Raw genomic sequence first — 27,044 nt, 5'->3', positions numbered from 1 at the left:
AGTCCAATATTGCTCTATTTGCAGTCCTTGTTTTGCTGATTTCATTTAATATTCTAATTTTCTGAGACTGTTAATTTGAGGTTTTCTTCAGCTGTACGCCATAAACATCACAATTGTAACAAATAAAGGCTTGACATATCTCACTTTTCATGTCATGAGTCTATCTCATATATTAGTTTCACCTTTTAAGTTGAATTACTGAAATAAATGAACTTTTCCACAATATTCTAATTTTCCAAGTTTCACCTGTATATTAATCGCCAACGTGTTGCATGAGTCGTACCACATAGATTGCATGACTGATTAAGCTAACGGTCAATGGAGCAAGCCCTTCTTTTTCATCACCACTACTGGAGGTCAATTCACCATTTAGGAAGACCTATAAAAGTGTGTCACAGGGAATGGCTCCCTTCATGTTCCTGAAGTCCTGTGATTACAATAAAGGTCAAACTCTGTGCACCCAGCCTGCCCTTGCCCTGCTTTTCTGATCCTATTCATCCCTCTGAACACACCTTTCCCAATTTAAAAATAACCATCCGTATTACGTCACACACATTTTTTCCTTGCAAGGTATGCTACAGCAGTTTGAAATTCTCAGACTTGCATTCATAGCACAGCTTCCATTCTTTTCCACAGCATTTCTGCTGTAGAATTGGCTACAGCTATTTGATAAGAAAAGGGGCCTTTCAGCATTTTCTTCTTCTTTTTATATACAAGGAAAGTTCTTGAGCTCTGTCTGAGGTTTGGGGAATTGGCTTTTTAAAAAACACTTTCTCAAAGCACTTTGAATACAGTCAAAGGTATTTTGGAAGTCCATAACATGGAACGGTCAGCCTGTTCTTGGTCATCTTTTCAGGAGGAGAACACGGACCCATAGGTAGGTATGAATCGCCTTGTAATACAGTCGCACAAAAAGAGCTGCAGTGTTTACAAGCTTTCTCTGACTGGAAACCATCTCCACAAATTAGGCATGGAATCTTCTTGCTTTTGTTCTGCAGACCTTTAAAGAGAGAGCAAATATAAACGCCCATCAACACTGAATTGCATAGTTAGCAATGCTCCTTTTACCAGGATTCTACAAAAGACTCTGCAGAGAAGCAGTGCATACTCTCTAACATTTCTCCGATAAAAATAGGGCTGTCCTATTCTATTATTATTATTATTATTATTATTATTATTATTATTATTATTATTATCCCACCCATCTGAATGGGTTGCCCCAGCCACTCTGGGCACCTTCCAACATAAATAAAAACATAATAAAGCATTACTTCCCAATACAAGGCTGCCTTCAGATGTCTTCTAAAGGTTGTATAGTTAATACCTCGTGTTGCATACCGCTCTTGGTACGGACTTTCAGCTTACGAACGCAGCAAACCCAGAAGTGTTTACTTCTGGGTTCACCGCCCACGCAGGCGCAGAAGCGCTCGATGCGCACACATGCGCAGAAAAGGTGTTCTAGTTGCAGACTTTAAGGGTGCGAACGGCACCCCAAAACGGATTAAGTCCGCAACTAGAGGTACCACTGTACCTATCTCCACGGCTTGGAGGCTGCATAACTCCATACCCGCATCCTACCATAGGGGCATCCTACCATACCCTCCAACATTTCTCCGATGAAAATAAGGACGTCCTAAGGGGAAGCGGGACATTCCAAGATCAAATCAGAAACCGGGACAGCTTCTGTAAATCTGGGAATATCCCTGGAAAACAGAAACACTTGGAGGGTCTGGCAATGTTTGCATTTGTTGGGGCATTTTGGCCTCTGAATAAAATATTTTAAAAGCCTGCTCAACCTAGATGCCAGCAATGGATTCCCAACAGTTTTCCAAACTTAGCAGCCAGTTGCCTTTAAAATTCAGGATAAACGTTACTTAATGCTGTTGATGGAGCTAATCATTTTCAGGCCTTGGGTAGGTCAAAAATATCACTTTCCCCATGTTTCTGTTCGAAGAGTCTTCTCTTCTCTTTCACAAATAGACCTTGAGCCAATTAAAGATGCCCTACCCTGCCTTTCATGTAGTAATAGTTTACCAATCATGCTTAAATTATCCTTGTTTTCTTCCCATCCCAATAGCTACCACATATAGCAGATATTTTCAATGATAGAATGGCATCCAATCGGATTTAATAACTATAAATGATCTTAGGTGTTTCTGGTCAACAAGTTAAGTTATCATTTGTCAGCGTCGCTAGTGGACACAAGTGAAAATTGGTTCCATGAGCTAAGAGCAGAGCTTCAGCCGATGAAGCGTCTCGACCCAATTGCAGAGCATCAAGGTAACAAGTGATTTAAGTAGCTGATTGCTGAAATAATTCTTTGCCTCTCCCTGTGCCTACTGAGACAAATAGTGGTGGTGAGACAAATTTGTAGGCCTTATTGATGAATTAAAAACTGACAGATTGCCAGGTCTAAATGGCACCCACCAGAGAGTTCTTAAATAACTCAAATATTAAATTACTGATCTTCTAACAAAAAAAGATTGACTTGTCCCTATGGTTAGCTTCAGATGCTGAGAACTAGAAAGTAGCCCATGTAGCATCAGTTTTTAAGAAGGGATACAGGAGGGATCTAGGAGATTACAGACCAGTTAGCTTAACATCCAGGAAAGTTAGTGGAAAGCAATATTAAATATGGAATAAACAAGCATGTAGAAGAACAAGTCTTGCTGAGGAAGAACTGCATAGCCTCTACAATGGCAATTTCTGCCTCACTAACCTTTGAGAGTTCTTTGTGTGTCAACAACCATATAGATAAAGGTGATTCTGTAAATATTGTGTACTTGGATGTTCAAAGTAACATGCCAAAGACTCCTGAGTAAGCTTAGAATTTGAAGGATAAGAGGACAGGTCATCTTATGGATCAGGAACTGGTTAAGAAATAGGAACCAGAGAACAGGGGGAAAACAAACAATTATTGCAGTGGAGGGCTGTAGAAAGTGCTCAAAAATGATCAACGGGGATGAGCAGTGTTCAGGGTGGTATGAACAAAAAAAGATTATGAGAAGCTCCAAAAGGACCTATCCAAACTGGGTGCACAGGAAGTAAAATGGCAAATGTAACTCAACGTAACCAAGTGCAAAATGATGCATATTGGGGCAAAGGAATCCTAATTTCACATATATGCTAGCGTGATCTGAACTCATGAAGACTGACCAGACACGAAACCTTGGGACTGTAGTGGACAGCTTGAAGAAGATGTCAACAGCAGCTGTGAAAAAGGTGAACTCCGTATTAGGGATCATTAGGAAATGAACGGAAAACAAAACTGCCAATTTCATAATTGACTCCTAAGATTATATGGTGTGACTGCACTTGAAATACTGCGTACACTTCTGGTTCCTTCACCTCAGAAAGGATATAGATATGGAAAAGTTCCAGAAAGGGGCCGAGGAACTGGAGCAACTTGGCTATGAAAGAGATTATGATAGTGGCTGCTTTTCAGTTTTTTGGTGAGGGAACACAAGTAAGAGGTGACATGCTAGAGAGTTACAAGATTGTGCATGGTGTAGAGAAAAGTTCTTCTCCCCCTTTTATACTACAGTGGTACCTCAGGTTAAGTACTTAATTCGTTCCGGAAGTCCGTACTTAACCTGAAACTGTTCTTAACCTGAAGCACCACTTTAGCTTGGGGCCTCCCACTGCCGTCGTGCCGCTGGAGCACGATTTCTGTTTTCATCCCGAAGCAAAGTTCTTAACCTGAAGCACTATTTCTGGGTTAGTGGAGTCTGTAACCTGAAGCATCTGTAACCTGAAGCGTATGTAACCCGAGGTACCACTGTACAAGGAATTATGGCCGTCCAATGAAGCTCAATGTTGGAAGATTGAGGCAGATAAGAGAAAGACACAGTGCACAGTTAAACAATGGAATTCACAAGAGATAATGATGGGCACCACCATAAAAGGGATTTGATAAGTGCATGGATGATAAGGGTATCCACAGCTCTAGCAACAATGGTTGTGGTCTATCTCTATTGTTGGAGGCAATATGTCTCTGAGTGCCAGCTTCTGGGAATGATAAGTAAGGAAAGCAAGTCTTGTATCCGAGTTATTCTTGTAAGCTTCCCATAGGCATCTGGTTGACTACTGGTATGATGGCCTGGGGCTCGGACTCGGACTCGGAGCCAGAGGAGTCTCAGTCCGCACCAGATCCTTTGCCTGAAGCAGCAGCTGAACCTAGTCTGGACCTGATTCTGAAGAGCCCCAGTCTGCACAGGTTCCCCTGCAACAAGCACCAGCTGGGCTGAGTCAGGGGCCTGAGCCTGCCCTGGCTCCAGATGTGGGGATTACCTCGTTGCCTCCAGCTGGGCAATCACTCACAGCTGCTCCACTACCATTTGGGTCAGGAGAGGCTGAGGCAGCCTCTGGGTCTAGTAACCCACCGACATCTCCCAAGCTGCAGAGACTGAGGTCTGAGAGAAGGAGAGACCTGAGTACTCGCAGGAGGAGTGCTCGCCTTTGGGCGAGACAGGGAGGTGAGTCACCGGGGGATCAGGACCGGCCGTTACCCCGACAGAGATAAAAGGCTGCTGGACCCCGCCCCAGCTTGCGGGAGCAACGTTGCTGTTTGCCAGAACCTGCCTGTGATCCTGTGCCTGACCTTGCCTGGTGTCCTGCCTTGGCCCTGTCGGACTGACTTCTCGCGGAACCCTTGGATTCGGGACCAGACCTGGACCGCGTTGCTCGGGTTACCCCCGGGCCTAGCACAACTATGAGAACAGGAAGCTGGAGAACATAGGCCTTTGGCCTGAACTATCAGGATTCTTCTTCTTAAATTCTTAAAAGTCAAACTTATAGAATTCTCAATGATGGTTGTGTAACAGGAGAGAAAGCTTCCTTGGTGACTCTAAAATGTCAGTTTCTTTGGCAGATGACAGAAAAACCCAAGTCCGAAAGCTGTCTGAAGTGGTCTGCTTCAGTTTGGGATTCAGTTTGGGAGCCAGTGTGGTGTAGTGGTTAAGAGCAGTAGTCTCGTAATCTGGGGAACCGGGTTCGCGTCTCCGCTCCTCCACCTGCAGCTGCTGGGTGACCTTGGGCCAGTCACACTTCTCTGAAGTCTCTCAGCCCCACTCACCTCACAGAGTGTTTGTTGTGGGGGAGGAAGGGAAAGGAGATTGTTGGCCGCTTTGAGACTCCTGAAGGGGAGTGAAAGGCGGGATATCAAATCCAAACTCTTCTTCTTCTTCTTCTATGCCCACCCCTAGTTTCAGTAGCCCTCAGCATCACCTGCAAATTTTATCCACTTATGCCAATATATGAATTAAATAATGTCATTTCCATAGGATTATTTGAGACTGTTAAACTGGCAGAAAGCCATTAAAATTTTGCTTTGTAGAGCTTAATTTCAAAGTGAACTTCATAGAGATTTCCCCTAATATTTCTGTTTTAACAAATATTTGCTCTAATTAGTTATCAGTTAATCAATTGATTTTATTTTATTGTCTCCTCTCTCTCTCTCTCTATATATATATATGGAAAAGTTTTATTTTATAAAGATATATGTAAAATATTTTCATCCTCATTTTACCTGCATCTATAGAGGGCTGAAGTAATGTCCAGTCCAGTGAATGTGACTTTTGAGAGGGAGTGGTAGCTTGACTTCCAGTCTGAAGGCTTGGCTCATTAATGGGCTTTGACTTTTTCTTATCAGACACAGAGGTTGCTCCACGGCCATTAACTATGCGAGGAAAGTCTATAGTTTGGGCAGGCTTTTTGTAGGTGCTTTTCACTTTAAGGCTTTTGTCTTGCAACTTCTTGAGGGTCTTTGGCAAAGGACAAGGAGTGTTATTTCCATGTTTTCCTTTTGCAATTTGCTTGTTGTTGGCGGTTGTCCCCCGGTCTTCATTGTTTTCTAGATCGGTTACAGGTTGTGTTACCCCCAGCAGTGGTTCGAGAAAATTAAAATTAGTGATGTTAACTATATGCTTTTTCAGTCTCTTAACATTGATTCCTTCCACAAAAAGGTCTGTAGGATTAAACGGTGGCAGATCCAACATGGGCTGTAGAGGAAAACAAAATGGTGGTTTTCAGCACTCCTCTCTTATAACAAATGGGTTTGTTCTCACAATTATGTACAGTGGTACCTTGGTTGTTGAACGGTTTGGCTCCCAAACAAATCGGCTCCTGAATGCCACAAACTCAGAAGTAAGTGTTCCGGTTTGCAAACGTTTTTTGGAAGCCGAACATCCGACGTGGCTTCCGTGGTTTCCGATTGAGTGCAGGAAGCTCTTGCAGCCAATTGGAAACCGAGCCTTGTTTTTCGAATGGTTCCGGGAGTCGAATGGACTCCTGGAACAGATTGAGTTCAACAACCAAGGTCAAACTCAAGGTTGTCGAACTTTGTCTGTTCCAGGAGTCCGTTCGACTCCCAGAACCGTTCAAAAACCAAGGTACCAGTGTACTGAGGTAATTATATACTGAGGTAATGATAGGGTGGCTGGATGAAAAGAGGATGGGGCTCCTGTGTCTTTTAGAGTTTCATAGAAGAGGGGATTTTAGTAGCTTCAGAAGCTGCCTCTGAAGATGGTTTGGAAACTTCAGCTGGTGCAGAATTCAGCGGCCAGGTTGCTCACCAGTGCAAGATGGTTTCGGCATATTGCACCAATCCTGGCCTGACTGCCAATTAGTTTCTGGGCCCAATTCAAAGTGCCGGTTTTGACCTATATAGCCTTAAATGGTTCGGGACTGCAATAATTCAAAGAACCACCTCTCCCCATAGGATCTAACTGGACCCTGAGGTCACCATCTGAGGACCTTCTTCATGTGGCTTCCTCATGAGAGGTCCGGAGGGCGGCAACACAAGAATGGGCCTTTTCTACAGTGGCTCCCCATTATATAAGCTGTGGCTGGATGGTTTCGTGGGAGCCGATTGAAACTAAATCCTTCAAAGACAGAGGTCCTATGGCTAGGTCGGGATAGCATGGGGATGAGGGACCAACTCCCTTCTCTTGCGGGGGCCCAATTAGTGCCATTACCTTCCGTTAAGAGTTTGGGTGTAATCCTTGACGCCTCCCTTTCCATGGAGGCGCAAGTCACAGCAACAGCCAAGGCGACATTTTTCCACCTTCGCCGCATCAAGCAGTTGGTCCCTTACCTTTCCCGCCCCGACCTGGCCACAGTGATCCATGCGACAGTCATCTCCAGGCTTGACTACTGTAACTCGCTCTACGCGGGACTGCCCTTGAAGCTGTCCCAGAAACTCCAGCGGGTACAGAATGCTGCAGCGAGGCTCCTCACAGGGTCTCTGCCATGGGAGCATATTCATCCAGTGCTTTTCAAGCTGCACTGGCTCCCGGTGGAGTACAGGGTCAGATTTAAGGTGCTGCTTTTGACCTTTAAAGCCCTTCACGGCCTAGGACCCTCGTACCTACGGGACCGCCTCGCCTGGTATGCCCCACGGAGAGCCTCAAGGTCCATAAATAACAACACCCTAGTGGTCCCAGGCCCTAAGGAAGTTAGATTGGCTTCAACCAGAGCCAGGGCCTTTTCAGCACTGGCCCCAACTTGGTGGAACGCTCTGTCTCATGAGACCAGGGCCCTGCAGGATCTGATCTCTTTCCGCAGGGCCTGTAAGACAGAGTTGTTCCGCCTGGCCTTTGGATTGGAGCCAATTTGATTCCCTCCGCCCCCTTTTTCTTTTTTCTTTTCCTTCTCCTGCAATGAGGCTCCATTTTAATATTTTAATGTTCCATTATTTTAATGTTGTATTTTATTTTTGTTTTTAAGTTGTAATCACTCATCTTGTTTTTATTATTGCTTGTAAGCCGCTCTGAGCCCGGCCTTGGCTGGGGAGGGCGGGGTATAAATAAAAAATTATTATTATTATTATTATTATTATTATTATATTTAGATGCCAAGCATGAAATGCTCTCCCAAGGGTAGCTCACCTGGTGCCTTCATTATACACCTCCAGGAGCCAGGCAAAAGCATTCTTCTTCAGCCAGGCCTTCGGCTGGTGAACATTCTATGTTCTTTTAAATGTGTTTGTGGGAGTGGTGATTATGGGTTTGTTTTGACCTTGTACTGTAGGGCTTTGGATGGTATAAAAATTTAATGAATAAAATCTATAATAATAAATAGCAATACCCCCCCCTCAATTATTTCAAGATTTGCATTTCACGGTTGGCATCAAAATATAATGAAGGTGAATCTTTTGAAAAGGTTAAAGGTAAAGGGACCCCTGACCATTAGGTCCAGTCATGGCCGACTCTGGGGTTGCACGCTCATCTCGCTTTATTGGCCAAGGGAGCCAGCGTACAGCTTCCGGATCATGTGACCAGCATGACTAAGCCGCTTCTGACGAACCAGAGCAGCGCACGGAAACGCCATTTACCATCCCGCCAGAGAGGTACCTATTTATCTACTTGCACTGCGTGCTTTCGAACTGCTAGGTTGGCAGGAGCAGGGACTGAGCAACGGGAGCTCTCCCCGTCATGGGGATTCGAACCACTGACCTTCTGATCGGCAAGGCCTAGGCTCTGTGGTTTAACCCACAGCGCCAGCCGCTCCCAATTAATTGGAGAGGAAGTTTAAACAATTCTTACCTGTCTCCAGAGAAGTTCAAAGTGCCCAATGTCACAGTTCCTGTCATGTTTTCTGTCTATAACTATCTTGATTGTGTCTTCTTGAACCTGAGCACATAGGTTGGATGTTATTGGGGTCGAAGGGTACATGGTTGGGCTACTATTGATTTCTATCAACCAAGGTGTAAAGTCATTTCCGAGAATGAAATCTGCCCCGTAGAGTTCAAAGCTACTCCTACGAGGTTCAACTTGGTCTTGGGCCATCTCCATTGTGTAGATTAATATTTTCTTCATGGACGGATAGATAATATTACGCCAGACGTGGCCAAGACCCCTCTTTTGCAAATACTCTTGAAATTTGCTGCTTGTCCACATATTGTGATACGGCAACTGAGAACTGCGGTCTGGCGCGTTCTTGTAGTTCTTCTGGATGGAGTTATTGCAAAGGTGAATTGAGCTGCGAAAATGGGATGCAAGAATTGCTGTCATAAAGCACAGAAACGTGGCACAGAAATGTAGAAAGAAAACCATTTTTGTAAAAAATAAATTCAAGGGGAAGTGTAAAAACATCCCACTTAAATAATAATAATAATAATAATAATAATAATAATAATAATAATAATAATAATAATAATAATAATAATTGATTTATACCCCACCCATCTGGCTGGGTTTCCCCAGCCACTCTGGGCGGCTTCCAACAGAATATTAATATACAATAATCTATATTAAAATACAATAATCTAATCTAATTTACTTAAAGATATAGGCTTGGATCTGGGTTTCGTCATGTTTAAAGTAGTTTGATGTCTTATTGTGTTTTTAATATTCTGTTGAGAGCTGCCCAAAGTGGCTGGGGCAACTCAGTCAGATGGGTGTCAAATAATTATTATTATTATTATTATTATTATTATTATTATTATTATTATTACTATTATTATGGCAGTCATGACTATACTTAAGTCCCAGTAATGTCAAAGCACTGTTGAGTTCCATTAAAAAGCAATAAAACCCCAAATGTATTAAAATGTAGAGTAAAATGAAGTAAAATGAAGACATGGAAGAAACATTGCACCTGACAAGACTGCAGTTTGCAGTAGTAGTTTTGCTTCAGTTTTGGTGGGGATTAGTGACTCCCAATGCCACAACAGGAACTTTGGACAACAAGGTCAGCCTTGCCATGCTACAGGGTGATGCAAACCACTTCAGAAAGTATCAAAAAGTTTTGGATACGGGTACAGATGAAGGCGGGACACGGGTGGCGCTGTGGTCTAAACCACTGTGCTTCTTGGGCTTGCTGATCAGAAGGTCGGTGGTTCGAATCCCCATGACGAGGTGAGCTCCCATTGCTCGGTCCCAGCTCCTTCCAACCTAGCAGTTCGAAAGCACGCCAAAAAGTGCAAGTAGATAAATAGGTACCACTCTGGTGGGAAGGTAAGCGGCGTTTCCGTGCGCTGCTCTGCCTTCAGTGTTCAGTTGCACCAGAAGCGGCTTAGTCATGCTGGCCACATGACCCGGAAAAACTGTCTGCGGATTAACACCGGCTCCCTCGGCCTGAAAGCGAGATGAGTGCCGCAACTCCAGAGTCGTCTGCAACTGGACTTAACTGTCAGGGGTCCTTTACCTTTACCTTTTTTTTACAGATGAAGGCAGGCACTGGCGTTTGACTTTGCATTGGCCTTAATAAGGGAGAGGGGGTCACTATCGGGTTCCACTTCAGGCGGCAAAATGTCTATGGCCAGCAGTGTTAGCAATGAAATATGACCTGTCTCTGGTTGAGTCGAAACGAGTTTTCACTTCTTGGATCATTCTCACTTAAGCTAGGTGGAATCAGATCAAATGCAGTTTTACATATTTAGGCTTTGCCTCCATTGCGGATGAAGACTAAGGGATTAAAATGAGGTCAAACCTTTTACCTCTTATTCTGTCAACAAAATGCCATGTGCAGCGAGGCATCCAAACTGCTGTCATGACTAAAATCAGCTTTATACAATGACCGCTCCCCGCTTGAAACGGGGGGCGCCCTTTGCGTGGGCGCGTGCAGCCCCTAGATCTGGAGCGGCCCCAACAGCATAGGCTTGGCTTTGCCTTCCCTCAGGTGGGATACCTGGAGGTCTCCGCCTACCTCAGTCAGTTGTCCAATCCCACCTGGGGGAAGCGTTGCCAAGGAGACCAGGCCAGGTAGGGGAGGGATTACCTGCCCACACAATAGAGGGAGGATCTTACCTAGGAATCCTCACTTGGCTCCAGAGCTTCTCCCACCCTACCCACCCTCAGTTAATGTCTTATTTTGCAGGTTAACTTTTCTTCACAGGTTTTGCAGGTTAACTTTTCTTCACAGGTATGCGGGCGCTGCTACGTTAAGGTCGCTGTTAAAGGGCCGGAAAGGAATTTCCCTGCATTGGCAGGTTTCGCCTTTCCCATAGCAAAACGTCACAACTTTGGCGGTATCAGGCCTTGGGCGGAATCCTTTTGTCCATCTTCCTCTTGCGGCGGCGATACCAGGGTTCCCCGTTAAAGGGGTTTTCTGAAGGGAGGCTTTGGCCGTACACCGAAAGGTCGTCATTGCTCTCTCCTGCGGCGGCGGCGTTACGGGGGCGGCCATCTCTGCTTGAACATATGTTCTCCAGAGCCGGCCCATCCCCCCCCACACACACTGGATAACCCTGATGCTCCCTAGGTCCCCGGCTGGGGACCAGGGAGGGAGAACGCCCAATGCCTGAGCCAAGGTCTACCCACGTTTGAAATTTAATAAAGTTGTGGCCAATTTAATCCCATAGCACGTTGTCTTGAGTTGTTATTCCACATGACGGGGGGACCGTGCAGGATCTGGGGACTCCGCCTGCCCACGCAATAAGCAAACATGAGATCATTGGCACACACTGTCTTCATGGTGGTGTCATGGTTCCCTCATAAAGCGTGTTCTCCCTCATGGAGAGCACGTGTTGCGGTGGGGTCTGCCATGCCACCCCTCTGTTGCCAGGCAGGGTTACTAAGCTGGCCTGTGGCAACGACTGAATGGCTGAGTTGCTGGGCTAAATTCTATGTTGCAATTTGGTGGGAGGGATCGAACGTTTAAAGTTCTGTGCACGCAGCTTTGAGATTTCTCTTTCGCTGCGTGCACCGGATCACCTGCCCACCCGCCCTAATTTTAGGGGTTTCACGTTGACCTTGCTATGCCTGTCATGGGGTCATCTGCCATTGGGGCAGGGGCCTGGTAGGAATTTTAGCCATCTGGCTGATTGGCTGGGCCATTTGGTTTTTGCCTACTGCGTAGCAAATCGTCACAACTTGTAAGGTTGTGGTTAGGCATTAGTTTATGGTTTGGTTGGTGGAGGGGCATGGATTGGCTGTGCCTGCCCCACTAATACTGCTGCTGCAAGGGATTCCGTTATAGGAATCAGGGGCTCACTATTGCTTTTGTCCACCCTATCAAGGCGCTCGGGCCATGAAAGAGCTCCTGGTTGCATTTGGGGAGGGCTGAGGGCAGGTTCCCTGCTCCGTCTCTACCCCCAAGTGTATTCCCCTTTTCTGACTTTCGCAGGCGTGCGGAATGTCAGTCTGTCCCCCATAGGGGGGCAGATAGTCGCAACCAATGCCTAAGCAACCACTCACATTTTTGTATTTTAATAAAGTTGTGGCCAAAATTATGCCAAAAACCTTAAACAAAAATTCCTGTGTGATGTGTGAGTTATTGGGGTTGCCCTGGGGACCTTGGGGTTGCAGCATTGGTTATCAATTGGTTGGAGGAGCGGTTAGGATTGGCTGGGTCTGCCCCTCCAATGCTGCTGCGGAAAGGGAATTCCGTTAAAGGAATCCAGGGGCTTGCCATCTTTTCGTCCGAATCCCTGGAATGGGGCTAGGGCCGGCAAGCCCCAGGGAGCATGCGGGGAGACGTGAGTCCTGTGGCTCAGCTCCATTTCTCCCCAATATTATTTTCCCTTACTGGCTTCCGTTGGTGTCCGGAAGTCAGTTCTGTCCCCAGGCGTGGGGACAGATAGTCTTAACCAATGCCTAAGCAACCACTCACATTTATGCATTTCAATAAAGTTATGGCCAAAATTATGCCAAAAACCTTAAACAAAAATTATGTGTCTGTTGTGAGTTATTTGGGGAGGGTGGCTTGGGGACCTTGACACGCAACAATGTCAACACATTTATTCAGCCCTTGGTTTCATGTGCTCAAACTAGGTCCCACACAATAAAAACACTACAGCATGGTCTACTGTTTGTTACCTGTGCAGATTGTCTAAGGAGAAGCGCTGCGTGGAAAATCTCAGATAGCTTTCTTTGTAGAACCATATGGTCAGCGGGTTCCAGTCTGTCACAAGAAACCACTGTCTAATATCAAACTTTGTATCGAAGATCAATAGAGGAGTTTCAATATACTTTTGGACAACCCATTTATGGTCCTTTATTGGAAACTGGTCCGTTGGTTCCACTAGTTTTAATATATCATCCAGTCGGTTCTTCAATACTATTTCTAGAAGACATGAAAATAAAAATGTGAATGGAATATGCACAGCTTGCGGACCTAACATACGGAATAATAGAACAAGAAGAACATACGTTTAAAGGAGACTGGAAAATGTTTATTGAATATATGGGGGGAAATTGTGTAGACTTGAAAACGTTGGCAGCATTAAGATAAATTCAACAGTGTGAATAAGTTTTGATGGATGTAATAATGGAATACTGAATGGTTTATATAAAATATGCAGGGATTTATGTTATGCAAAATGAAGCATGGAAAGAGAAGAAGGAAAGTTTTTGAAGTTTTAAGGTTGTTTAAATGAATATTCAAAATTGTAAAACAGAAAATTTAATTTAAAAAAATATAAAAAGAGAGAATAAAAATATGAATATTTAAAATAGTGTATACAGAAAGCAATGCATGAATACAAGGTGAGAAAATGTAGCTTTGGGGAGACTGTAGCTAAGTGGCATGGCATTTGATCTGCATGCAAAAAAAATATCTCACATTCAATCTTCACTATCTCCCGGTAGGATTACAAAAGTCTCCTGTTTGAAACCTTGAACAGCTGCTGCTGTTCTTTTGTAGAGCTAGAGGAACCATTTACCTAATCCAGTATTAGGTAGCTTCCAAATGTATAATACCTGAGAAGGGGGAATTGTGCACATTTCCGAGTCAATATACATAATCTTATAGAGGCCTTGGGAAATCTGCATATATTCAACGATTTCTGTACATTCTCCGGTCATCACACATCATCCCCAACAGCCTTTGGGGAATGTGCATGTTAGCCAGGAAATGTACAAAATTCAACTGAGAAATGCCCATACTTGAAGTCCCATTGGGGATTGTGCATAATGGCCAGAGAACATATAAATTCAGTCCATTTGTGCATTTTGCAGGCTGAGAAGCAATATCTTATTTTTAAAAGCCGGAGACAATTCCTAAAAGTAAGAGTTACTCCAAAAGAGGGTCCTTTTATATTAACCTCTTTGAAAAAGCACCATCAGTATTGTACGGGTGTACAATTAATATTTCATAGATGGCTGAGTACACACATATATAACATTTCTTAACAACAACCCAATTAATAAATACAACCAACAGAGCAGCAGTAATATTCTTTTGGAAGCCGCCCAGCCAGATGGGCGGGGTATAAATAATAAATTATTATTATTATTATTATTATTATTATTATTATTATTATTATTATTATTATTATTATTATTATTGGAACAATAAAACTGAAAAGTTGTTATTAATTTACTACAAATGCCTGGGAGAATAGGATAGAATTGCTTTTACCTACCAAGCGGAAAGGGACACGGGTGGCACTGTGAGTTAAACCACAGAGCCTAGGACTTGCCGATCAGAAGGTCAGCGGTTTGAATCCCCACAACAGGGTGAGCTCGGTCCTGGCTCCTGCCAACCTAGCAGTTCGAAAGCACGTCAAAGTGCAAGTAGCAAGTAGATAAATAGGTACCACTCCGGCGGGAAGGTAAACGGCGTTTCCGTGCGCTGCTCTGGTTCGCCAGAAGCGGCTTAGTCATGCTGGCCACATGACCCGGAAGCTGTACGCCGGCTCCCTTGGCCAATAAAGCGAGATGAGCGCCGCAACCCCAGAGTCAGTCACGACTGGACCTAACGGTCAGGGGTCCCTTTACCTTTACCTGGCTGCAGGAGCTGCCAAAAAGAGGCGTACAAAGGCACCATCCAGACTTCCTAAAAAGCATTCCTGTGCTTGAGGTCTTTATTCACCAAAGGGTAATAATATTCCTACCTCTGCCACGGGATTTTGCTCCAGGTTTAATAATCCAGATGTTGTGGAGGCCATCGATATCTCGTTGCGGGTTTACTGATATAATTCTGCGCAAAATATTTTGACACTGAGTAAAATAGTTCTCTGCGTTACAAATCACTGCACCCTCACTGGAAAAAACAAACCCAACCATGTTAAAGCTCCTTAAGAAATATGATAGAAACACTTCCTGCAATTAAAAATAAAAGAATGGTTATTTCAGGTACAGTATTTGAAAAGGGAGGGCGGCTAACAGTCTTATAACAGCTTGTGGACTTTCTTGGTCTTTAAAGTGCTGTGAAGAGTTCTTGTGGTTTTTCCAGGACGGGAGGAATAATTCATAATAATAATTTTGTTATTGGTACACTGCCCATCTGTCCTGGTCAACCCAGACACTCTAGGCGGCTTCTAGATTTAAAAAATTCCCTATTCAGGGCTGCCTTCAGATGTCTTCTAAAGGTTGTATGGTTACTTATCTCTTTGACATCTGATGGGAGGGTGTTGCACAGTGTGGGTGCCATGGAGGAATTTCAGTACAGTGGTACCTCAGGTTAAGTACTTAATTCATTCCGGAGGTCCATTCTTAACCTGAAACTGTTCTTAACCTGAAGCACCACTTTAGATAATGGGGCCTCCTGCTGCTGCCGCACTGCCAGAGCACAATTTCTGTTCTCATCCTGAAGCAAACTTCTTAACCTGAGGTAATATTTCTGGGTTAGCGGAGTCTGTAACCTGAAGTGTATGTAACCCGAGGTACCACTGTACAGCACTTTAAATTTAACTTAAGCTCCAATTACTGGGTAATTGACAATTACTGAGGGATTGGCTTTCATCGCCCTGCTGGTTTATCTATTTGACAGAGTTTTTAATTGCTTTCTCTCTCCTCTCCCATATAGCTCAGAGCATGCCAGCTTGGCTAAAGCATGGCTGCCGGCGGGGCAGGATTTAGGTTTGATCTTCGCTTTACCCAAGTTACTGAAGGTCAGGGCCGTCTTACCCATAGGCACCAGGGGTGCAGGGCACCCAGGACAAGAGTCCGGGGCCCAAGAGTTGAGTCCGGGGAAGAGCCCGCCCATCGGTCAGAGCGCCACAGCAGGGTCGTCTGGTGCGGGCGGCTCTGTGCTGTGAGTTTGGGGGCGACCGAGCCAGCAAGACGCTGAGGCAGGCAGGCAGGCGGCTTCGCCCTCCTGTGTGCCTGGGACTGGGCAACCTGGGGGGGGGGCGGTGCTGGGTGGATCTTTGCACCCCACCACCGCATATGCTTAAGACAGCCCTGCTGAAGGTAATGGGGCACTTTATATGTCCTTCACTATTTACTGTATTTTTTGCTGTATAAGACTCACTTTTTCCCTCCTAAAAAGTAAGGGGAAATGTGTGTGTGTCTTATGGAGCGAATGCAGGCTGCGCAGCTATCCCAGAAGCCAGAACAGAAGAGGGATTGCTGCTTTCACTGCGCAGCGATCCCTCTTGCTGTTCTGGCTTCTGAGATTCAGAATATATTTTTTCTTGTTTTCCTCCTCCAAAAACTAGGTGCGTCTTGTGGTCTGGTGCGTCTTATAGAGCGAAAAATACGGTGTATGACTTCACTATTCTCCTAAAGTACACTCACAAGATGATACCCTTGAGCTTCATTTTAATTCATCTGAGATGCCCCCCCTCTTTTCCTGGATCCATATGATATTCCCAGTTCTTAATCTGAATTAGAATTCTGCACTCAGAACCTCGATTCAGTAGAGATGGTAAGAAGAGTAAGGAATCAAGAGAAAGGGTCACAATCTTCTGTCAACACAATTAGATGCTGAAGTGAACACTTACTGAATGAGAGAGTAGTACTGCTCAATTAATTGATTCCATTCTCTGTCGGAAAGTACAGGAGTAGTTTCTGCCTCCGAGTCAATGTCACTATGTTCAAATTGTGCAAGATAGGTTTCGCACACTTTGCAAGCCATCTCGACTAGTCTTTCGGGGAGCTCTTTTGCTTTCTTATCATCAGAATCTACAGAATACGAAGCAAAGTATTTATTAGTGATGTGCTCTCTCCCTGCAGGCAAAACCTTCTCTCATCAAGAGTCCTCTGTAAGGGACATGCAATTATTCATCATCATCATCATGTATTGATCATCTTCTACACAATCGTCTCAAGGTGATATGCAATAAAAACAGCAAAGAAAAGATTGAAACACAAAGAACAGCAAATATGTCTTAATCAAAATTAGAACAATGCACAACAGACCCATTTACTCTGATGGAAAAGCCTGTTAGAAGAAAAAATGCCTTCAATCTTTCCATGACGTGGTAGGATGTGTATCAGTCATTTCAGGTGAATAGCCTGAAGTTCAGATATTTCCATAAAATGAAAATGAATTGTCATTTGGGGAACCAATAAATGAAGTCCAGAGGCGCCATCTTGTATGACATCCTAACGGTGGGTCTGGAAAAAGCTGTTCTGCTGGGAGACGGAAATCTCTGAAGACTCTTGCTAGGGGTCTGCTGATACATCACACTGGCTGAGGTGTGGTGAACTCTACCAACTGACTTCCGCCAACAATGTCTAGTCCGGGTCTGATCCAAATGTGTCAAAAGACAACAGAAGCCTTCGTGTGGCAACATTGCATATCACATGGAAACTGACTTGCTATGCATCGGAAAACATATGCTTTACTTCCTCCAGCTTTATGTCTTATAGACTGCCTTTCAAATACAGAAATGCCCCATTTTGAGATTTTGCTCAAAATTCTATCTGGGATTATGTATATACTAAACTTCAAAGTTCTGGCATGTGGGGAAATTTATTAACCCCCCATTTTGACACACAGGCAGACACGTGCCCCATATTTCAGCCTGTCTCAGACTACATGTTGCCCCATTTTTAGGTTTCCAGCTCATGGGAAAGTACCCTAATAATGTGATACCCTTCTGATCTAGTACCATCAAGAGGACCTAGAATTTGTCGCACCTTGCTAGTGCTTAAAGAAGAGCAATCGTTCCAAAACTTGGGGCTCCAGCTGGTTTTGGACTACAGTTCCCACCATCCCTGACCGCTGGTCTTGCTAGCTAGGGATGATGGGAGTTGTAGTCCAAAAAACAGCTGGAGACCCAAGTTTGGGCAGCGCTATTCTAGAGCTTCAAGCAGCAAATGTTCTAGGACTGCCAGTTCCCATATGAACTGTTCCATATACAGTGGAACCTCGGTTGTTGGACATAATCTGTTCCGAAAGACTGTTCGCCAACTGGAGCTGCATGGGCTGTCAGCAAGTTCAATGGGGGAAAGTGAGAAACGCACCTCGGAAGCCGTTCGACTTCTGAGACGCGTTCGAAAATGGAAGCAATTACTTCCGGGTTTTCGGCATTCAGGTTCCGAATCGTTCAGATTTCAAAACACTTGAAAACTGAGGTTCTACTGTACTAAGATTAATTAGGCCAGCTTTGTCCAGATACCTTGATTTAAGAAGTGAGATTAGTGGTTTCTAAGACATGCATGTAAGATCTTGGAGTGGCACATCTGTCAGGCACCTATGCCAGATTTTTAAGGAGTCTTTTAAAATGTATATTTCCTTTGCCCAGATCTTGAATGATCAAAATATGACATTTAATGATTAGCACCCAGGATTAGTATAATATATAATGTATAATATATCGACCAATGGAAACTTCTAGGTCATAAGGGTTTCCTTTCTGACATATTATTGACCACCCAGAACTGTTTTTAAAAAATGTATATGCGATTTTATATAATTTTAATCTTGTTTTGAGCTTTTACATTTTGTAATTGGTGTGTTTGTCTTGATACTGGTCATTGACCCTAATAAAATGACTTGTACTTGTACAATAGCTGGTGTATTTTACATGTTTCTAAATTGTTTTATGGAGTTCCTGTTTGGCTGCCATGGTGAACGGCTGTACCCATAACAGTGGAGCCCTTTCGTGTGGATAACAAGGATAATGTGGGAGTAATTATCCTCCCAACCCAACCCCCCAGGGTTGGGGAGAGCAGCCCACCCGCAGATCATCCAATACCTGCTGCCCATCCTGAAGGAACGCGGGGGGCAGGGGGAGCTAGGTGCAACGCACCATGTGTCTTTGGAACTCTCCAGAGCCGGTGCCATGAGCAGAGGACACCTGTTTTTTAAGATAAAAATTCGGACTTAATTAACAGGCATGCTCTGAACTAGCGGGGATAAAATAACTTGCTAATTTAACCAGCCACTGAGAAGGACTCGATCTGGAGAAAGACTTTTGTCATAATATGTGAGTTAAGCTAAGCTTAACTACAAAATGGACTGTGTGAAATTTTGACTGGCAATGACCATTAAGGGAAAGATGAAAGGAATTTCTGATTGGAGTTATTGTGTTAGTGCAGAGGCACCATCTCATTAGCAGCTGGAAAGAGACCAAAGAGAACAATTCTGGATATCTGCCCGGGATTAATGGTGGACTGTAACACAGTTAAAATTATCCCTGTGAGCAGAAAACGAAAGTAACATCGCTGAGGAGCAAGAACAACAGCACAAAGGACTGACCCGCTTGTTGAATTAACTGATGGATTAATTATATAGCCCCAGGGGGAGGTGAGCCTTTATTAGTCTCTTTTGATATATTTGTACTTGCGGTTTTACCTGGTAAACCTCCCCCGAAAGGAAACTGTTTGAAATATGCAAGCGGGACTGAAAGGGCATCCTGCTGCCATTGTGGTTTAATTGTAATACTGACTGGGTGAAGATTCTGGCAGCTACCCTCAGCGGAAGGATGCAAAGAATTCTGGACAGGAGTTATTGTGTTTCGGCAGAGGTGCCAGCATGTTGAGAGATGGGGCGAGATTACAGAGGGAAATTCTGGATGTCTGCCAATGGCATCTCTTTGTTTGGGATGTGGCATATTATGGCCCCTGTGAGCAGAAACTGAAAGTGGAATTGCTGGAGTGTGGATAACAACAGGGGAAAATATTTCATACAGAACTCAGAAGGCGGAAGTTGAACAGACTAGTGGTTGCAAAAACAAATGAAAATTAAATGAAGGATTAACATCAGAATGGTTGATTGATTGATTGATTGATTGATTGATTAAGAAATGCAATGTAATATTAGATTAGCAGCACTTCGTGAAATTCAGAACATGGGAAGTCACCCCAAGATATATAATTTGGCATTTATATTTGGCTTTTCTGATTGTATTGTAATTTGGAATGTTTTAATGTGGTTTTAATTGGATTATTAAATTGGAAAACTTAATAAATATTATTTTCAAAAAATATATAAATTGTTTTAAAGTTGCTCTAGTCGCTCTTTAGATTTATTTTTCATTCTGTTATGTATTTATTGGTTTGAAGCAACTACACTTAATTTTGATGTGATTCTAAGGTGCCTTGTTTACATGTTCTAAATGCAGCTCATTTTAACCAGTAACACCTCGTGTTATTCTAACCAAGGCAGTGTCCAAAACTGCTCTTACCGGTTTGGTTCTTTTTTCTCTTTTTTCTGAAACTGCCACACCTTTTTGGTCTTTTTTGCGTCCTTGTTCGAATTTTTTTGATGTGTTTTGCTGTTTTAAAAAGATGTGTTGCTATTATGCCATAATGCCATCACACAGAAGAAGAAGCAGCTGCAGCAGTAAAATAAAAATTAAAATGCCTCAACAGCAGCAGGAGGGGCACAGCACACAAAATACCCCACGAGTATTTATGTGGGAAGACTAAAACAGAAAATGGGCAGCATGATCAGCAGTATTTGTGGTGAGCAACGAAGCACACACTGAAAATGGTCTTGCAGTGTAGGCTATGTACACAACGTACATTTAAAGCAAATTGCTTCACCCAAGGAATCCTGGGAACTGTAGTTTACCCTTCACTGAGCTACTATGCCCTGTACCCTTAACAAACTACAGTTCCCAGGATACTACAGGTGAAGGTGTGTGCTTTAATGTGCTGGCAAGGAAGAGGGAAATTAGGATTTGAGAGACAGTGTAGAACAGAGCATGATTGGAACTGTAGCTTCTGAAGCAAGGCCTAAAACACAAAACTAGGTAGTAGATTGAGGGTTGGACTAGGACTCATGACGTAAAGGTAAAGGGACCCCTGACCATTAGGTCCAGTTGAGGACGATTCTGGGGTTGCGGCACTCATCTCGCTTTATTGGCCGAGGGAGCCGGCGTACAGCTTCCGGGTCATGTGGCCAGCATGACTAAGCCGCTTCCAGCGAACCAGAGCAGCGCATGGAAATGCCTTTTACCTTCCTATTTATGGTACCTATTTATCTACTTGCACTTTGACTTGCTTTCGAACTGCTAGGTTGGCAGGAGCAGGGACCGAGCAATGGGAGCTCACCCCGTTGCGGGGATTCGAACTGCCGATCTTCTGATCGGCAAGCCCAAGAGGCTTAGTAGTTTAGACCACAGCACCACCCGTGTCTCTAGGACCCGGGAGAATGGGTTCAAATCCGCAACAGGCCATGAAGCTCACTGGGGAATATTGAGCCAGTAGCTGTCTCTCAGCCAAACCCACCTCACAGGTTGTTGTGAGGATAAAACGGGGAGTCGGAGAGCCATATATGCCACTTAAAACTCCTCAAAGGATAAATAGATAGATAGATAGATAGATAGATAGATAGATAGATAGATGGTAAAATAGAATGAAAACCACACAATTCCATCAAAAGTGCATTTTCTCCTGAAACCAATACTTTGACACCAATGCTTTCTCATTAACAAACATGCTTGTGTTTCCCTTTTTCACTACAGTGGTACCTCGGTTTACGAACTTAATCCATTCTGGAAGTCTGTTCTTAAACCAAAGCATTCTTAAACCAAGGTGTGCTTTCCCATAGAATGTAATGGAAAATGGATTGATCCGTTCCAGACGATGAAAAACAACCCCTAAAACAGCAGTTTAACTTGAATTTTACTATCTATTTTTTTTAAACATAATTTTTATTAACAGGCCAATCATATCACATTATTTCAAATCACATTAATTCCAAATTATACAGCCAAATTTTTCAATTTTGTTGGGGGTACCCATACATCAAGCTCCAAACGAGCATCCAAACATCACTTCTATTTCTGCTTTAATTAAACAGTTCTATCCAGATAGTCTCTTTATTACTTTCTTCATCTTCTTGTTGTTGTCATATATTCCTTTCTTTGCGATCTCTGATAATCTTCACAGGCAAGTTGGAAGCAAACATCGTCTGTGTGGGTTTTACACACTCCACAAGTCGTATCTCATAGGGACAGCCGCCATTCCCCTCCTCCTTCAAAGGTTTATCTTCGGTCTCCCCTTTAGTTTTCCCAGGCTTGTAAAATATCTCATAGAGGGCTCTGCCAGGTTAAGATCATATTCCAATCACCATTCACATTCCAATAATCCTGGTTCTCCTCCCCCCGTCTTTACAAGCCTGTCTTGCGAGACGCCATTTTAAAACTGCGTCATAGAATTTTTCCATTCTCCGATATTTACCAATCCTCTCTTCATTCATCATTAATTCATTCCACACAGTTTTTAAATTCCTGCTTGTGTAATAAAATACAGCGATTCTTCTTTCTTTGGGGTGGAGGGTTATTAATATTCATATAAGGCAAAGAAAAGAAAAGTTTTTTCCTCCACCCCCCCCCCTTCTTCACTCCAGACATACCAATCTCTTAATGGCGCTTCATCGCTTGATTTATTTGTCCTCGCCCGCCGCTCCGATCCCAGAGATCCATTAATCAGAAGTCTTATCTCCCGACCTTTGCTTGATGTATGTGCTTTAGCATCTTCCAATTATATATTTCCAATTGTATTTTCGAGCTAAAGCGAACCAGCACGCGCAGATTGGAGACAGCGTCCGGGAAGAGCCAACTTCACCGAGGGCTGGTGCCAAGTGACTGGGACACCCCCTTCTCTCGAATCCAGGGGTGCATTATGGCCACTTCTGGCAAGGCAGTCCCCCCCATCTCCTTGGGGGGGGGGAGGCTGCATACTTCCCATAGCAGCCTCTTAATTACCTCGTGTGGGTCGGAGAGATGTTATTGTTGGCCATCTTCCAATGCGCCAGCTGGTGGCCCCCCCTGAATTTTACTATCTAACAAGACCATTGATCCATAAAATGATGGCAATAATCAATGTACTGTACTATAAAATAAATAAGACAGTATTGTAGGTGATTAAAAAATAATAATTCCTTACGTACACTGATGATAGCCATTGTTTGGATGGGGGGCTTTTATCCATTTCTGCAGTCACACAATCAACCAGTAGCTGAACTGGGTTCCACACAGCCACAAAAACAAGTCACAAAAACGAAGTCACAAGCCACAGTTACAAGTCTGTCCCATAAACACAAAAAAAGCAAAAACAAAAAGCTCCAAATATCACCTCTGTGTTGTGTGGGTGCTCGGGACTCAACAGCCGACAGACTCAACAGGAAGCCTCTGATTAGCAGCGGGGGGCTCAATTTACAAATGGAACACACTCATCAGGAAGCGAAACATGTTCTTATTCCAAAGCAAAGTTCACAAACCAAAACACCTACTTCCGGATTTGCAGCGTTCTTATTCCAAGTGGTTCATAAACTAAGCTGTTCTTAAACCAAGGTACCACTGTATCTTAGAACTGTAGAGAGAATTGACACTGCATACACACTCAGTTATTTTGCTGAAATCTCAAAGTCGGGGGAGGGGCTATTGTTTGTATACGTGTAGCTTTCTCATTTCAGCAGCCACAACTTTTGTAGCTGGAGTCAGTCAGGGTTCTGCCCTCCCAGGCCAGGTTGAGGAAAGGACTGCAAGGCAAGGAGCAGGTCTTCCAGGACTCGCAGCCAAGATGGTTAGCTATCTGACACAATTTAGTTATCTGACACAATGTCAGATAACCTCTCCACAAACCAACCAGAATGAAGGCACAATAAACTGTGGATGTCGGAAAACCTCTCTGCAAACTTTGTGCAAAGAAATCAGGGTGAGGGCTCAATAAATAGGTCATCTGCAAGCAACCTTAGTCTAAATCAAAATTTAAAATAAGAGCACACAAAAATACTGAATTAACTGTTTATCTTAGCTTGTCTATTAGCAATGGCTTTTGAAGGTTTTCCCTCCACTCGCCAACAATGTCAGATGAACATTTAAAAAAAAAAAAATGTAATATTAATACATCAACTAAGCAATACCTTTAGTGGAAGTCTCATCTTCCTTATCAGCATTTTCTTTACTTAGCCTGTTACAGGTATCACCCGAAATACGTAAATTGACAACCCATTTGATTATGGAAGATGCTGCTGTTTTCCTGAAGTCATCTGAAAAAAATGACATACGATTTTGGACTTTGTCCCATTAAGCAAAACACAACTTAAATGGCAGAGCCCTGGGGAGTTTTGTAAGAATTTGGTGAGAGCATTACAAAGTCCACATAAATCCAGTAAACATTTTGCCACTTGCTGGCCCCTGCATGTGTCCCAAATCATAAACCTCAGTGTGGCAAGTAAATGACCACAGGGCAACTTTTAGTTCTGCAACTGCAAGTGTGTTCATGGACAGGGTTGGATATAGGTTTGATGAGGCCCTGAGCTACTGAAGGTAATGGGCCCTTTATAGGCCCTTTATACGTCCAAATGTCCTTTCTCAACAAATTGTCACTGTTTTTTGTGTTGAATATATGCTATATGGTAATTTATGGACCTAATAGGTATAGTGGTACCTCGGGTTAAGTACTTAATTCATTCCGGAGGTCCGTTCTAAACCTGAAACTGTTCTTAACCTGAAGCACCACTTTAGCTAATGGGGCCTCCTGCTGCCACCGCGCTGCCGGAGCCCAATTTCTGTTCTCATCCTGAAGCAAAGTTCTTAACCCGAGGTAATATTTCTGGGTTAGCGGAGTCTGTAACCTGAAGCATATGTAACCCGAGGTACCACTGTATCTAAAGCCATTTGCACATAACAAATAGGAGCCTATGCAAGACAAAACACCGTTGCTGTATGTACTGTAGGTTTTATTTTATTTGTTTTTTATCTTATATTTTGGAAATGTACATCCAGGTTTTTCCCCTTTAATTTTTTTGGGAGCCGTCAAGAGAGTGGGGCCCTAAGCTATAGCTTGTTTAAAGGTAAAGAGACCCCTGACCATTAGGTCCAGTTGTGGCCGACTCTGGGGTTGCGGTGCTCATCTCGCTTTATTGGCCGAGGGAGCCGGCGTACAGCTTCTGGGTCAGCATGACTAAGCCGCTTCTGGCAAACCAGAGCAGTGCACGGAAACGCCGTTTACCTTCCCTCCGGAGCGGTACCTATTTATCTACTTGCACTGGTGTGCTTTTGAACTGCTGGATTGGCAGGAGCTGGGACCGAGCAACAGGAGCTCACCCCGTCGCGGGGATTCGAACCGCCAACCTTCTGATTGGCAAGCCCTAGGCTCTGTGGTTTAGACCACAGCGCCACCCGCGCTTATTTAGCTTAGTTAGTTAGCTTATACGTAAATCCAGCACTGTTCATGGATGGCCTGCATGAGTCACTGAACATGCCCCCCTCAAAGGAAAATAACTGTGCATGTTTAAAAGTAAGCATATAAAACATTTCTGACTATCAAGGCTAAAACCGTGCCACATTCCCAAGACCGAAAGGAAAGAAATTTAAAGCAACTCACCAATAAAATCTAGTTTCTCGTCGTCCATGCAAATGCCGTAACACCGAGGGAAGAAAGCGTTTGGGTTGGCTGACACATACCATGGCAAATTCCTCATATGCAAACAAAGCCCAATCTTTAAATAAAACAAGGGTATTACCTGAGGGTGGTTGCTTTAATAGACACGTGCAAGTCAAAAGAAAAAGGAAGGATTCTGTGATTCTAAGAAAACAATCCTGCCTCTCTCCAAATGTGTAAAAATGATATATGTACTAAGTCTGCTTACGGAGTGAGCTCCCATTGCTCTGTCCCAGCTCCTGCCAACCTAGCAGTTTGAAAGCACCCCAGCGCAAGTAGATAAATACCATATTTTTCCATGTATAAGACGATGCTTTTTGTTTAAAAAAAATAGGCAAGAATTGGGTGTTGTCTTCAGATAGTGAATGCAGAGGGGGGACGTGTGATTAATGGCAGCAGAAAGCAGAAGATTGGTAGCAGCAATTGGGCGGTTGATTGGGGGCTGCGGCAAGGTCTGCTGGTGATTGGCTGTGGCAATTGGGCAGGCGAATAGCGGCTGTGGCAAGTGGGTGGGTGGGCTGTTGGTGGGGGCGAGCAGGCAGACAATTGGCGGCTGCGGCGAGGTGTGCAATTGGCAGTGGCTGTGGCAAGCGATCGGCAGTGGTGGGCAGGCGGGTGAGCGATTGGCCTACCCCCCCCCCAAAAAAGAAGCTAACTTAATTTCTTAATTTTGGGTGAAATAAAATAAGGGGTCGTCTTATACATGGGGGCGGCTTATGCACAGAAAAATATGGTCGGTACCACTGCAGAAGGTAAATGGTGTTTCCATTTGCTCTGGCTTCCACCACGGTGTCCCATTGCACCAGAAGCCGTTAAGTCAAGGTGGCTACAAGACGCGGAAAGCTGTCTGTGGACAAACGCTGGCTCCCTCAGCCTGAAAGTAGAGATGAGCACTACACCCCGTAGTTGAATTCAACTGGACTTAACCATCCAGGGGTACTTTACTTTTACTCTTTTTATTTTACTCTATCAGGTACTTCTCCTGCCTGCAATCCACTGCAGTCTTTGGACACATGTATCCAGAGATCAGCCTTCGTTTTTAAATTACATTTTTACTCTGCTTTCTCTCAGAGGAGCTTGCATATGGTTCCCATCGAGGGAGTTTACATAACCAGGCCTTCTGGGCTTCAGCAGTACTGTGGAAGGAGTGTCAGAAAAACACCCTGGCTGTTTTTGGGAAGTGGGAGCAGAGTCGTGACCCATCATGGCCCTTACCAACCATGCACTCAGCATGCATAGAGAATTGGCAGTCAGTCAGTCAAGTTTATTGCTTATAGCCAAAGGCCGCTGCAATGTATACAACGTCATTCAATAAAATATATACTAGTTTGATACAAAACCCAAAACATTTGTATTGTCAAAACATGACCTGATCCGCACAAAATTATAAAAACTCCTTAATATACAAATTAAAACATTAGACATTAAAATTTATAAGCTAAAATCACCACGGGGCCACTAATATATTAAAAGTAATGTTAAATAATACGATAGACAATTATGTACAAGGTTTAGTGATAAAATTACAACTTGGTGTAAGGTAAAGGGGCCCCTGACCATAAGTTCCAGTCACAGACGACTCTGGGGTTG

At 43.8% G+C, this 27,044-nt stretch overlaps 1 protein-coding gene across 3 annotated transcripts in view; it reads right to left on the bottom strand.

Moving 5' to 3' along the window:
• Positions 1–541: 541 nt before the first annotated feature.
• Positions 542–27,044, bottom strand: part of TTLL8 (tubulin tyrosine ligase like 8) — a 42,224-nt gene continuing 15,721 nt past the window's right edge. For 2 of the 3 annotated variants that reach the window (XM_081211541.1, XM_081211542.1), the window contains exons 8-15: positions 25,398–25,512; positions 23,932–24,057; positions 16,610–16,790; positions 14,777–14,925; positions 12,759–13,005; positions 8,544–8,979; positions 5,528–5,999; positions 542–1,000 (exon numbers count right to left, since the gene is read on the bottom strand). In XM_081211541.1, the coding sequence (XP_081067667.1) occupies positions 795–1,000; positions 5,528–5,999; positions 8,544–8,979; positions 12,759–13,005; positions 14,777–14,925; positions 16,610–16,790; positions 23,932–24,057; positions 25,398–25,512 (1,932 nt within the window). In that variant the 3' untranslated portion in view covers positions 542–794. Of the gene's footprint in view, positions 1,001–3,156; positions 3,212–5,527; positions 6,000–8,543; positions 8,980–12,758; positions 13,006–14,776; positions 14,926–16,609; positions 16,791–23,931; positions 24,058–25,397; positions 25,513–27,044 lie in introns of all 3 variants that reach the window. The other variant, XM_081211543.1, reaches the window with a different exon arrangement.

This window comes from Podarcis bocagei (assembly GCF_964188305.1).
Source record: "Podarcis bocagei genome assembly, chromosome: 10".
NCBI classification, from domain to species: domain Eukaryota; kingdom Metazoa; phylum Chordata; class Lepidosauria; order Squamata; family Lacertidae; genus Podarcis; species Podarcis bocagei.
The sequence above is the reverse complement of the archived record's forward strand: the minus strand, read 5'-3'. Positions and strand labels throughout refer to the sequence as shown.